This window comes from Pholcus phalangioides, unplaced genomic scaffold, assembly GCF_987345545.1.
Source record: "Pholcus phalangioides strain wild (caught in Gottingen) unplaced genomic scaffold, Ppha-v1.0 ptg000012l_1, whole genome shotgun sequence".
NCBI classification, from domain to species: Eukaryota; Metazoa; Arthropoda; class Arachnida; order Araneae; family Pholcidae; genus Pholcus; species Pholcus phalangioides.
Genome location: NW_028301605.1, coordinates 16,847,427 through 16,862,673, shown reverse-complemented (window position 1 = coordinate 16,862,673; position 15,247 = coordinate 16,847,427). Strand labels below are relative to the sequence as shown.

At 36.7% G+C, this 15,247-nt stretch overlaps 1 protein-coding gene across 1 annotated transcript in view; it reads right to left on the bottom strand.

Moving 5' to 3' along the window:
• LOC149079676 (homeobox protein cut-like 1) overlaps positions 1-14,571 on the bottom strand; it is a 519,361-nt gene extending 504,790 nt beyond the window's left edge. The window contains exon 1 of the mRNA XM_089240290.1: positions 14,506-14,571. Coding sequence (XP_089096416.1) covers positions 14,506-14,571 — 66 coding nt within the window. The remainder of the gene's footprint in view (positions 1-14,505) is intronic.
• Between the last annotated feature and the right edge of the window lie 676 nt (positions 14,572-15,247).

Below are 15,247 nucleotides of genomic sequence, written 5' to 3'. Positions count from 1 at the left end.
TTTGGGCAGAAATAATTTTCTTAAGGGTTCCTAGTAAAAAGTTAGCAATCTGAATTCACTAAAACTGGGTACAACAATGAGCCACCACTTGTTTCCGGGGAGTTATAGGTGAGAAAAAGTGATGGGGACCTCGGGGGGCGACTATGTGCCAAGTGAAAATATTCCCTGTTCCTTCCTTGTCTTAAATTTTTTTTTAAAAATCGGAAATCGAAAGCTGAGATGTGAAGCTACCTTCAGCAAAATCCCCAGCAGCCTAGGCAAAGTATAAGGGGAAAACCTCAAAAAGTGGCACAAAGTCACCCCAGTTTACGCTACCAGATTTGTAAATGGGGTGAATTAAAAAAAACGAGAAAAATATTGAAATATTGGAGAACGGGGGTTTTTTCTTCCATTCTTTCCAAAATCAACGAATTACTAAAATAATACTTTTTTACTGGAGCAAGGTGTTCATGGCCTCCATTTTAGTGACACGGGGGACTACGGCGTAAACGTTCTTGTCACAAGGTGTCCGTTGACTGGTTCATTTTAGCTACACGCGGGGTCGACAGCCTTCGCCTCACTGTCACAAAGTGTCCAGTCCCTCCACTTTACCGACACAGTGGGTCCATGGACTTCATTTTATTGCCACAAAGTACCAGTTGCCTTCCATTTTAGTGATGCGGGTGGTGTTCTATGGCATCCATTTTATTAGCACAAGGCATCATGTTGGCTCACTTTCAATGATACATGGGAGAGCGCACGGACTTCATTTTGTTGGCACAAGGTGTTCGTGATCCGCATTTCAGTGACACTGGGGAAGGAAGGGGTGTCCATGGCCTTCATTTTATTGTCACAAATGTGTCCGTTACCGCATATTTTAATGACGTGGGGACAAGGCCGCAACTAGGTACTTTGTCACCCGGGGGAAGAAGGAATTTCGGCACCCTTGCATGTAGAAGAAGTAGTTAAAGCTTAATTCGGCACCCCTTCTTGTCCAGCTCCAGGGGCACCAGCTCCACTTGCTTCCCCCCCCCTCCAGTTTCGACCCTGCACACGAGAGACATCCATGGGTTCCCTTTAATTGGCCCAATAAAAACAAGAGAGAAAAATATTGAAATACATTTTATAAGAACAGATAAGATAAGAATAATCTTTATTGTTTTTTGGGCCAATTGCCCCCAAGGAACCCAACTGCCCCCTTATAAGGAAATTTGACAATTCGTTTTATATGAAATATATGCATGAAAATATTGTAAAAAACTTGGTCTTTTTCTTCTACCCTTTCCAAAATCAACCAATTACTAAAATAATACTTTTTACTGTCACAAAGTGTGCAATGCCTCCATTTCAACAGCACGTGGGGGTGGGGGGGGGGGTCCATGGACTTCATTTTATTTCCACAAAGTATCAGTTTCCTCCCATTTTAGTAACACAGGGGTGGAGGGGATATCTGTGGCATCCACTTTATCACCACAAGGTGTCCGTATGCTCACTTTTATTTAATGGCACATAAAGAGTCATGGCATTCATTTTTTATACAAAGTGTATGTGATCTGCATTTTAGTGGCACAGGGGGGAGAAGGTCCATGCCATTCCTTTGATTGCCACATTATCTCGGTTTTAATAACATAGGGAGGGGACCCATGGACTTCATTTTACTGCCACAAAGGTGTCCATTTCCTACATTTCAATGACACGAGGAAGTTTGTCTATGGATTCCATTTTAATGGCACAAGGTGTCCGCGCGTCGATTTCATCTTATCGACACAAGCAGCGCGTGGGACACTAAATTCTAAGAGCCCCTGCTATAGATTCCACAACTGTACGCAAACACCGTATACCAGACAGAAACAAGATGGATGAAACGGGCAAAAAAAAAAAAAAAAAACCACAAATTTATTGGTAAAACTTGTAAAACTGAAGCGAATACTAATCAAAAGTACTGATATCGGGAGAGATATTTCCTTTTTTTTTAAATTTCACAGGAAAATTGTATTTACTCTTTTGTTTTCATTAATAATATTTTTTCTTCTATTGAATCGAATGTTAAAAAAAAAAAATACTTTAACAAAAAAAATAAATTGTTTTCGAGATGAAATATACTAACCAACATCAAGATTCTCAACACACACACACACACAAAAAAACACATAGGAAAGAGTCAAACCCCAACATCATCCCACGGTACATCATTTCCCATCATCCCTCTCTCTCTCTCTCTCTCTCTCTCTGTGTGTGTTTTTTGTTTCTTTTCTTAAAAACCTCTCGAAAAACTCCCTTTTTCTTTATTCCATTTCCCCCCTTTTCCCAAAAAAGCAACCAGTTACTGAAATAAAAACAAATATATATAATAAAAACTAGATAAAAAGTAGGTGGAACCTTTTCTTTTTTCCAGTTTTTCTCCCTAAAACCATACCAGATTTGTAAATGGGATAAAAAAAAACAAAAAATAATAATAAAAACTATGTGGAGAACAAGAAAAAAAAAATGTTTGAAGTATTGGAACATTGGGGGGTGAAGAGAATTCGCCCTAACCTAATCGATGTAAAGGGGAACTCAGATCGATCCGACACAATCAATGGCGGTTCACGAGCCATCGGCATCAAAACCTTCACAAATTTATCGATAGTTCATTAAGAAAACAGGTCGAGAGAGCGAAACACGGTAACTCTCCCCTAAAAAAAAATAAATAAAATATAATAAAAAAAAATGGAGATGGCAACGCTAGAAACACAGCCAAGCCAAAGCCGGCTAGAATTTTTATCATTCCTGCTTCTAATCGAAACGTATACAAAACGGAAACCATTTCTGATCTTTTATTATTCGTCTTTTTATTGTTAAATCCTATATCTTTGGCCTTTATATATACATATATATATTTTTTTTCCTACACGAGCACGCACAAAAAAAAAACCTGGAGAATAACGAATGCCCGAGCATTTCCAAGGCAGTATTTGAGACAGAAGTCGGATATTGAAAATTGCTTTTTTCCGGAATAAATATGGCGGACAGATATAGAACAGATAGTTCATGAAACCGCAAAAGAAAATCCGAAATTCGTATTGAGAAAGATGGAGAAATATATGTATTATTTTTTTTTTTTCGGATAAGTTGCAATATTATTGGGTTTTTCTTTTTCCTTGTGGGAAAAGTCGTTTCGTGGTTACTGATGATGGAAACAAGGAAAAGTTTCGAAAATATAAGTACATAAGTAAATAAAATGAACACTTGTCTTTGATTGGTGTTGCCACGCATTTCTAGATAAACCGGGGGTTTTTTTTAGAACTGTATGATGTGTATTGTGTGTGTGTGTGTGTGTGTGTGTACGTGATATCCATCTTTTTTTAGGAGTTTATGCCAGGGGTTCTTGACCTTTTTCTGTGATCCACGGACCTTTGGTTCGTGCCGATCAGGGCTGGACGTATCTCCAAAAATTTACATCCCGACTTGAAATAATACATGGCCGGATCATTATTTTATATGACAATATTGGGCATTCGAAAAAGGTACAAGCCCAATCGAGATTTTTGCACGCTCCCGGCACGTCGGGCAATAGATTTGTCCAACTCTAGTACCAAAAAAACCAGGGCCACACTCCTGTCAACCGTGGACTGATAGCCATTCACCAATATTTGTTTCCATTATTTGCCTTCCCGTAATGCAAAGAAGAAGCGGCGGCATAGTTAGGGCCGTCTTAAGAGCATCAGGGCCCTCTTCTCGAGGAAGACCCTACCAGGAAAATTCTCGCAAATTTCAACCAATTCTTATTTATGTGACGCCCCTCTTCTTTCGATGCCACCCAGGCACGGCCCGGGTGGCACTAGGCATAATCTGGCTACACACTGCCCCAGCTCGACCCAATTGTTCCTGGGCGAATATTTGCTTCCAGAACACTCTCTATGTTGTGACTGTTGGCGTTCTTTGACCATTGTGTGACCAGTCGGATTTGAATATCGGAAAGGAAGATGGCTTCTTTGACTCAGGTTGGAGGCTACTTCACCAAACACCAACTCTGGCCATATCGCTATAGTGCAATTTACTGCCATTAGTGAGATGGGTTGGAAGTGAAGGCGTTGTGTATCGGTGGTCGCCTCGAGTTCGTTAGGGAAAATATCTTATCAATATCCTCCTCCCTTGGGTTCGAACCCGGGACCCTGACAACAACCTTCACGATGGTAGACGAGCATCTTACCACCATGCCACTCGGGCACAGGTTGGAGGCTGGAACGTATTGGTTTTGATCTCTTCAGCCAACCTTCCAATATCTTCCAGTCTCCAACATACGACAGTCATTGCCAGTAGTGGAGCGGTAACACTACTTGACCATGATCAACCTTATAACACTAGGGCCAGCTTGGCACGAGTGTGGCCGTGGATTAAGACGAAGCCCAGGGACTCCCCTTTACCAATAAGATGAAATTCCAGAACGAATAAAAATTCAGAATTTATAAAAGAAATCACCATAACCGTAAATGCGGGGCCACGAAAAACTCAGGGTCCTTTACGACCACACCTGTCGCACACCCCTATACAACGGCGGCTTTGCTTCAATCAATATATGGTTGATGGGGAGCCTCTTTTTTTAGAACAGTCATCTTCAACCAGTTGTTCGCGAGCTACTCAAACCACCGAGAGCGCTCAATACTCGTGTCCGAGTGTCCAATTTCGTGCTCGCGAGCACTTGATCAATGCTTCAATTGAACATCCTATAAAAATTGCATTCAGTAATTAAAATACAGATTTCAGGCATAAGTATGTCAAAGTTGTCGCGAGGGGGGGGGTGCTCTCCGTTTGATGATGGGTATATGCAGTGCTCGCATCTCGAGAAAAGGTAAAGACCCCTGTCATAGACGATCCAGCATGATCCGATATGTTGTGGTCATTCAATCGATCCGCTCGATACGATACGGCTGCAATAAGCACTGTTGGTCTGGATTAGTTCGTGGGCAACCTACCTTTTATTGCGTAACCCTGTATTTTACTTGCATTTATTACCCAATAGAAAATTCCAAAATTTACTGTCGAAGTAAGAATCCATTGTAAAAATGTTCTGATTATTGCAGATAAAGTTCTGATCAACTCGTTGTGTGTGTGTTAAAAAAAATATTTATTTTGGGAGCCATAAAATGTGAAAATTAAAATTGAAAAAACGCTTTGTGATTGAAAACTATGGTTAGCAAATGAACATTACAAAATTTATTATCGGCAAGTGAAACCATTATTCTATTCAAATTTTCTGACTGTTTCCGACCTCTATGAAGTTCTGGTCAATTCATTGTTGGAAAAACATTATTTGTTTTGAGAGCAATAAAAATGTAATATGAAAATTTTAAAAGAAAAACCATTGTAGAGTCGGAAACCATGGTAAATAAATAATATTCAAAAAGTCACGGTTGAAGCAAAAAATCTTTGTTGTAAAAATTTCCGACCTTTTCCAAAGTTCTGGTCAATGCATTGTTAGAAAATGATTTTTTGGGAGCCATAAAATGTGAAAATTAAAAATTAAGAAAACTAAATGTGGGCGGAAACAACAGTAAACAATGTTCCAAAATTTACTGTTGAAGCAAAAAGAAAGTCATTGTTGTATAAATTTCCGACTTCTTCCAATGTTTATGAAGTTCTGGTGTATGCATTGTTGAAAAACTCATTTTTTGTTAACCATAAAATGTGAGAATCAAAATTAAAATATGAAGAAACACACATTGCCAGAAAAACCAATATAAAAAAATGTTCCAAAATTTACTGTTTCAATAAGAAACCATTGTCGCAATGTTTTCCTGGTCAATGCATTGTTAGAAAAAATAATTTCTTTTGGAAGCCATAAAAATGTGAGAATTAAAATTAAGAAAAGCGTTAGCGGGAGTAAATAAATGTTCCAAAATTTACTGTTGAAGCAAAAAAAATCATTGTTGTAAAAATTTCCTATTTTTCCCCTATGTTTATAAATTTCTGGTCAATGCATTGTTGGAAAACTCATTTTTTGGGAACCATAAAATTTGAGAATCACAAAATTAAACAAAAAAAAAGGGCATTGCGAGGGGAACCAACATAGACAAATATTCCAAAATTTACTGTTTAAGTAAGAAACCATTGTTTTAAAAAGTTTTTGAAAATTTCCCGGTGTTCATAAAGTTCTGGTGAATGAATGCTTTGTTGAAAAAATGATTTTTAGGAACCGTCAAATGCAAGAACTAAATGGAAATAAAACAACTTTCTAATTGGGTTTTTGGACCCAGGGTGTCTGTTTTAAACGTTAGTTTTTGTTTTCTTGTGATAACTATACAGTCCTTTGCAACATGACTGACTTATTTGAATTCTACGCGTTTTCGGATAGTTTTTCTAACTGGAATTACGCCTCTAGGATCAATGGTTGTGCCAGTAAAATGCGACGAGGGCGCGTTAGCTATGCACCCTATATATTCATGCTGTATAGTGTACATCATTTTGTGTTTCCTGCAATGAAGTTGGAGTTAGACATTACAAAATTTATCTTGAAATGTGCACACATTAATTTCCTTCTTTGACGTCCTTTTTCTGTGATACATTTTTGAAACGTACAGTATAAAGTACATAACAAACATTTACGAACCACTGGGACATGTACTAAGATGTCAGAAAATATGACTAAGAGTTTGATGTAAAAGGATGCTTTTTTAATAGTATTGGGTGCGAGACGTGAGCATTTCCAGAACATCGGATTATGTGGTTTTTCTGTTATCCCGCATGCCCTTCTGCCACATTAGGTCGGATAGTTGGGAGTCTACTGTATATTGAATTAATAGGTATCCTGCTGTCAAAAAAACATGTCTATAGTATATACACCTTTTCCTATGTCCTAGAACGGGAATCCCAGGAAAAGATTTTTCACGGGCCCTTCCTAGTAAATTTACAAAAAAAAGGGAAAATAACAAGGTTTATTCCAGACCCATAAATATACCTCCATTATGCCATGATGATAATGAAAACATACATAGAGATGAAATTATTGACACGTTTTTAAGAGTATATTTCTTGAAAATAATACGTCATATATTAATTTGACATTTTTTTACTGATGATAAAATAGCTCTCATGTACAATGCCGGATTTCTCTAGAGGCTACACAGGCTACAGTCTAGGGCCCTGAGGTCTGCAGAGGGACTCAAAAATCTCAAACTGTTATTTTTCGGCGAAATCTCTCAAAGATCTACGAATGATGTTAGACACGCATTAGGTCCATAAATTACCATCGTTTGTAAAGGGCAGCTTGAGTTGGACATATAACGGATCCCATTACTTTCAATATAGGACCCCATTAAACCTAAATCCGGCCCTGCTTATATTATACTAGTGTGTGAGAAACTCGTCAGTGCTCCAGAATGTTAGCTTCACTGCAGTAATGCTTTTGCTGCCGCGAAACTTGAGCACAGGCGAGTTTCTTAATGAAACAAATAAATTCAATAATGAATTTTTTTCAGTGAATGTCTTCACGGAGTTTTACAGACGCAGTTTCTACAAAATAAAATTTATTAATTTCTTTAAATAGAGAGAAAATTAGAAAAATCTTTGATTTTACTGTAACATATGCATTATTGTTACTATTATTATTATCAAATTCATTTTTTTTTTCAGATGAATTGTAAGCCACTAGAACAAAAAATCTCCATATTTTGTCAAAAAACCCATTGTTTGGAAACCGTGGTCACTAAAGTAAACATTCCGAAAGTCATTGTTAAACCACTGGAGCAAAAAAAGGTTTCAATATTTTTTTTTTTAATTGTTCGGTAAACAAAATAAACATTCTGAAAGTCATTATAAAACCACCAAGAAAAAAAAGTGTCTCCATATTGTTCGGAAAAAATACATTGTTTGAAGACCATTGTAACCAAAGTAAACATTCCGAAAGTCATCGTAAACATCTGGAAAAAGTAGTTTCAATTTTCTTGAAAAAATAGATTGTATCGAAACCATGGCAAACAAAGTAAATATCCCGAAAGTCATTGTTAAATCATTAGGAAAAAAAACGCCTACATATTGTTAAAAAAAAAAAAATAGTATAGAAACCATTGTAACGAAGGAAAACATTAAGGAAATCATTTTTAAACAAGTAGGGGAAAAAACGTCTCCATATTGTTAAAAAACACATTGTTTGGAAACTATGGTAACCAAAGTAATCGTTTCGAAATTCATTGTTAAACCACTAGAAAAAAAATGGTTTTCATATTCTTGAAAAAACACATTGTTTGGAAACCATTGTAGAAAAAGTAAACATTCCGAAAGTCATTGTTAAATCACTATAATAAAAGACGTCTCCACATTGTTAGAAAAAAAATCATTGCTACCATGGTAACCAAAGTAAACATTCTGAAATTAAACCACTAGAGCAAAAAGGCTTTCCATATTATTGAAAAACGCATAGTTTGGAAACCACGGTAAACAAAGTAAGCATTCCGAAAGTCATTGTTGAATGACTAGAAAAAAAAAAAGTCTCCATATCGTGAGTTAAAAAACACATTGCACGGAAACCATGGTAACGAAAGTAAACATTCCGAAAGTCATTGTTAGAGCCAAGGAATCATTGTTGCCAGTTTTTTTTTTCTTACAATTCTGGACATATGTTTCGTGATGTTTAAAAAAAATCACATTGTCCTTTAATTATGAAAAATACAGCAAATTAAAATACTTTATATATATTGAAAACATATAAGACAAAGGGATTTTGATTATTAGAGATTATTAATTTTGATTACTCAAGAAAAGGGATTTTATAATTTGCTTCATGCCCAGCATAATAATAATAATAACAATCATAATATTTCTAAAATTAATTTTTACGACGATGTTTACGAAAAAACACCTGGTGGCATAAAATAACGTGGCGCGTAATTCAAACGGGAACCGAGAAATTTGAGAGGGAGAAAAATTACTCTCATTCAATAACTTTATGAACAATAATCTATATAAAATATCGCGTTAATTCATCGCCCCCTCGATTATTAGATTAAATTATTACATTTTGACGTTCAAAATTTTTCCACTTATTAAACGCGATTTTTTTTCTAAATTTAAGGGATCTCGTGGCTATAAACATGGTGAAAAACTTTCTTATGTAGAGACATTATTGAAAATATTTTATCCAATGATTTATTTAAATTTTTTGCCACGTGTATTTCATTGCGCGTATGCTATCCTATGCCAGTACAAAATTTTACGCATCTCTCTAATACTTAATTTCTTTTATAAATTTTCAAAAAAAAATATAGATTAGAAACGGTTGTGATAAAATTGCATGAAATCAATGTAATTGAATAAAAATTGATTCAAAATAAAGGAAACTGTTCAGTTCATAAAGTGACGAAAAAGATTTAGGATCCATTCATAAATACTTGAGTTATAAAAAAAAATTTAGAATTTCAAATTTAAAAAAATTAATTTTTAAAATTTAAATTAAGATTGAGAGGATAAAATCTCAATCTTTTTTCACAATTTTATGAACTAAACAGTTTTCTTTACTTTAAATACTTCTTTTTATTCAATTACATTAATTTAATGCAATTTTATTACGCGTGCAAGTTGCTTTTAATGCATTTTTTTGAAAATTTGTAAAACAATTAAGTATTAGACATGTATGTGTAATTTTTCACTGGCACATAGGATAACATACGCAGTCAAATATGCGATTATAAACTTGAATTATATATAAATGAATGGTTAAATAATATTATTTTTAATAATATTTCTGCATAAGAAAGTTTTTTTTACCATATTAAAAGAGGTAGGAGGGTAAAAATTTTCCTGATCCGTATTATAACCGCCACATTGGAAATAAAAGCATGTTAAGAGCCCGAGATAGTTCCGGGATGACCGAAATAAAGCGGTTCAAGTTCGACGAGTTATCTCAGAATTGCCGAGAAGGGTAGAAATAATAGTATTTATTTCTTTTCCGTAAACGAGAAATTAATATCCAAATTTTCGAATATTATCTACAGAAAAAGGTTGATAACATAATCGATAGTACTTATCGATTATAGGAATGCCAAGTATGCAATTGAACATGCGTGTGGATACTTGTTTGTTATCTTAAATAATGAAAGGAAGTGTTTGCATGTGCACCATCATTAATCATTCTTTTTTTAATGATATTTATCATTTACAATAGTTATCATAATTACAAAATTCTCAATAAAAGCAAGCATAGTTTTTATTGGTCATAAACATTCCCAGAACGAAATAAAACACGGGGTTTTCTCATGCAATCATTTACCTCGTTATAAGGTCATCTCAGTCACGGGATCAACCAACTTATAATGTTATTTTTTTCCCAGTTACTGAATCAATTATTAATGGAATTTTTTTAGACCACACACACTTTGATTGTTCCCATTGTCAGTAAAGTTTATTAAGTCCCATTAAGTGACCTTAGAACGGGTGTTTTTAACCTTTTGTTTTTCGCGGACCCTATACATCAATGGTGCTCAACCTTTATGAGAGGGCGGGCCACTTCACTAGTTTGAAAACGTGTTGCGGGGCCACTTCACAGATTTGAACAACTGTCGCGGGGCCACTTCACTGGTTTGAACAAGTGTCGCGCGCCGCTTAAGGGCTCTGGAACTGTTCTGTCACTCAAGTGATACAATTGAATAATCGACGTTTGGATATACCCAAAATTTCAAAACGAACAGCTTAAGTGAGCTGTAAATATGCCACGGGTCACTTAAGTGATTTGTAAATATGCCACGGGTCACTCAAGTGATCTGTAAATATTTCGCGGGCCACTCAAATGATCTGGAAATATGCCACGTGCTTCTTAGGCCACGCAGAAATGTGTGGGTCATTGGAGTGATCTGGAACTGTGCCACACGTTACTTAAGTGATCTGTGTAAATATGGCACGGGTCACTTGAGTGATATGCACACGTGCCGCAAGCCACTTGAGTGCTCTGTAACTGTGTCACGGGTCACTCAGTGATCTCTAAATATGTCACGACTCTCTGAAGTGATCTGGAACTTTGTCGCGGGTCACTCAAGTGTTCCATGAATATGACACGGCTCCCCTAAATGATCTGTAAATGTGCTCACTTACTTCATTTTTACAAAATTATATTTGAGGTCGCGGGCCACATCAGATGACTCCGAAGGCCACATTGGTTGAGCATATACGCCTTACTCCTATAAAAAAAAAAAAAGGCCAGGGACTCACTTGCCAATGAGCTGGAAGACCGCTGCCCCCTTTACAGAATATTTTTCAGCACATGATAATGTAAAAACAGTAACTTACTTGTTTTCTCATGAAAGCTCGCCCCCCCCCCCCCAGAAACCTTTCCAAGAACCCCAAAAGGGTCCGTAGACTCCTCGTTAAGAACCACTAACTGCATTACAACAAGGTTTGTATAGCAACAAATCTTGTATAGCAAGCACTTCTTTTTACTACGTATGTCACTTGAAATATGTCACCATTACGTCACTAGTCTTAATCAATTATAAATGGTATGTGTAAGCCACTCTAATAACATCCCTTTTTAGTAAAATTGATCAAGTTCCATTAAGTGACCTTACAATAGGGGGTTCTTAACCTTTTTTTTTTTGCACGGACCCTTTACGTTGATAAGACAAAGGCCAGGGACATCCTTTTCCCAATGAGATGAAGGCCACTGGCTCTTTTACAGAATAATATTCAACATACACAATAATGTAAAAACAGTGAGTTAATTGTTTTTTCATCCAAGATCATGCCTCCCCCCACCCCATCCCCGAATCCTCTCCAAGTAGCCCCAAGAGGTCCGTGGACTCCTGATTAAGAACCAGTCACTGCGCATTACAACAAGGTTTTAAGGTTTGATCTCTCGTGTAGCATTTTTTTACTACTTGTATACAAATACAAAAACAAAAGCCACAACAGATAAAATGTCCCACGAGGTGGTTGAAAAACGATGCCCGCAAAAAGTATGGATATCGAATACATATCTAAATTATACCAAAAATACAGCAAACCCAATAAAAAACCAATAATTATGAAAAAAATATGAATATACTGCCCATAAAAAGTTATGGTTGCTCATCTACAAGTATGGGTAGCTCCTCGATTTATCTCAATATGTCTATCGTATTTCTCTTCAAGCGTGCCAATCATGTTAGAATTCATGACCCCCAGAGAGAGGCGAGCTATTCCATTCATTCACAAACCTATTAGATAAAAATTTCCTGCTACACCACAACCTGGAAATGTCCCTTACTAAAATCGATGCTGGTGTCCCCTTGTCGAAGCAGTTGATTGACAGTGTGTTAATGACTCATTTAATCCTGATATACCAAAAAAATTTACCTAGACTATTGCCCTAAAATTGAAAAATGGCCCTCGAAGACTATGAAAATATGATTTTGATTCCATATTATAATGTGAAGTAATAAACATATACCGTTCAAGAACCTGGTTCCTATCAATCTGGGGCCTATGGAAAAAAGCTTCGTACGAATAACATGTGAGACAATATAACGTATCACGCATAACAATGACGACTCATGTGTAAATGCAATTATAACCACGTTTTTATACAACACAATTCCGATTTTTCATATAATATTATTATAAGTCGGATGAGACACTACTGGGATTTAAAGGACAGCGCCTGTCCATCAGCCGCTCTGACCAGGATAACCGAAATTGTCGAATGGGGTAGTGATTTGTATAACGATCAAAACATGCGTTCGTATCATGCTATTTAATTTTTTTTCCCCCGCTTTAAATAATAATAATAACAATCATGCATTTAATCCTGATATACCAAAAAAATGTATCTAGGATATTGTTTAGAAAGATAAAAATGGCTTCCGAAGGATATCAATATGATTCCGATTCCACGTATAATGTGAAGTAATACACATATACCGTCCATAAACCTGGTTCATATCAATTTGGTGCCCATGGAAAAAAAAGCTTCTTACGAACAACAACATGTAAGACAATACATAACAATGGCGACTCACGTGTAAACACAATTATAACCATGCTGTTCTACATTTCCGATTTTCATATTATAGTGTGATAAGTCGAATGAGACACTACTGGGCTTTAGAAGACGGCGAATATCCATAACCTGCTTGGACCAGGATAACCGAAAGGGTCAAATGGGGCTAATGATTCGTAAATGATTTGTATAAAGATCAAAATATGCGTTCATATCGTCCCATTTAATTTTCTTCCGCCTCAAATAATAACAGTAACCACGCATTCAGTCCTAACATACCCAAAAAAAAATGTATCAGAAAAAGAAAAATGTCTTTGAAGACTATCAATATAGATTCTGATTCCATATAATGTGCAGTAATTAAGAAATGCCGTCCATGAACCTGGTTCATATCAATTTGGTGCCCATAGGAAAAAGCTTCTTACGAACAACAACATGTTAAACAATAGCGAATTATACATAGTAATAACGCTCATATGTGCAAACACGATTGTAACCACGCTTTTCTACATTTCCGATTTTCATATTAAAATATGATAAGTCGCATGAGACACTACTGGGCTTCAAAGGACAGCAGCCGCTCGGACCAGGATTACCTAAAGGGTCAAGTGGGGTAATGATTTGCATAACGATCAACCTATGCTTTCATATCGTTCCCTTAATTTTCTTTTGCTTCATGTAATAATAGTAAACATGCATTCAATCTTAATATACCAAAAACATATATCAGAAAGAGAAAAATGGCTTTGAAGACTATCAATATGGATTCTGATTCCATATAACGTGAAGTAATTTACAAACCATCCATAAACCTGGTTTATATCAATTTGATGTCCATGGGGAAAAAAAGCTTCAACATGTTGTTCGTAGCTTCTTACAAACAATAACGAATCATACATAGCAATAACGCTCATGTGCAAACACAATTATAACCACGCTTTTTCTACATTTCCGATTTTCATATTATAATATGCTAAATCGGATGAGACACTGCTGGGCTTCAAAGGACGGCGCCTGTCCATCAGCCGCTCGGACCAGGATAACCGAAAGGGTCAAATGGGATAATGTAAATAATCGGGCACCCTCGGTGTGCAGGCTGGCGCCCCTGCCGTGCAAACACGGGTCTGAAACGGCAGGCATCCACGAGATCCCACGGTAAAATGGCAGAGGAAATTACAAGGTTGATTCGGAGACCGTCTCTGAATCTCCCATACGATACTTGGTTACATTAGACGAGAATAGAATCCATCCCATGCTTTAGTCTTTTTCCACATCACTATCCTTGGGGAAAAAAAACAAAACAAATAGTAGAGATAGTGTTTTGTGTGTGTGAGGATGATGATGCGAGTTGAGGATCGTGGCCGCCGATACTCTGTCAATAGAAATTCTCCTTTTCTCTCGCTCCCACGACCCTCTTTTTTTTTTCCTCCCCCTGAAAATACACGCGGATCGAGCGATCGATGATAACCGCACAGCCATGACTCAACTAATAACCGAACGGTCATCATAAAACAATACTTTATATACACGGGAAAAAAGGAGAGGAAAAAAAAATTTTTTTTTTTTCCATCTTTCTCACTTACCTGTAATTTAGTTAGATCAAATTTTTTCCAATGCTGAACCACCGTTGCAACATCCCTCGCAGCCATCTTTGCCCAAGACGAATGACAACTAATTGTCCATGTGGCCCAGCATTCCCCGCGTGCTGTCGCTGCTGCTGCTGCAGTGAGGAAAGTGTGTGTTGTGTGTGTTTTCCCTTCTTGTAATAGTAAGAGAGAACGCTTCTCCTCGCGAGATATCCGCACGTATCTGTTGGGGGTTCCCCTCTTTTTTGCGAATGATTTGTGATCACCGGTTGGAGAGAAATTGATTAAATAAAATTCGTATCTCTCCTCGTGCCCTTCACGAACTAAACGATGGAATAATGTTGATTTGGTATGAATCCAACATGATCCACACATCAATGGGTGATGATCCGCTTGAACGGTAAGTCTATAGAGATCGAATCGGAAAAAAAATTTTTTTTTTCCTCTCGCAGATCTCGAATCGATGAGCTATTTCAAGGTAATTACGGATAGTATGTCGAAATATTAATGTTAATTTATTATGGAAACGTACTCTTTTGAGGTGTTCAATGAATTTTTTTTTTCTATACGGCTCTAGAAGTTTTAGTAATTAGGAATTCATAGCTTCCATATATAAAATTGATTTTCTGTCTGTGTGTGTGTATGCTCTCTATACAAAAATCTACAATTTTAGACCGATGTAAAATTTTGCTTACTACACCCGAACAGGGCCCGACTAGAGCGATAGGCATGGCCCCCA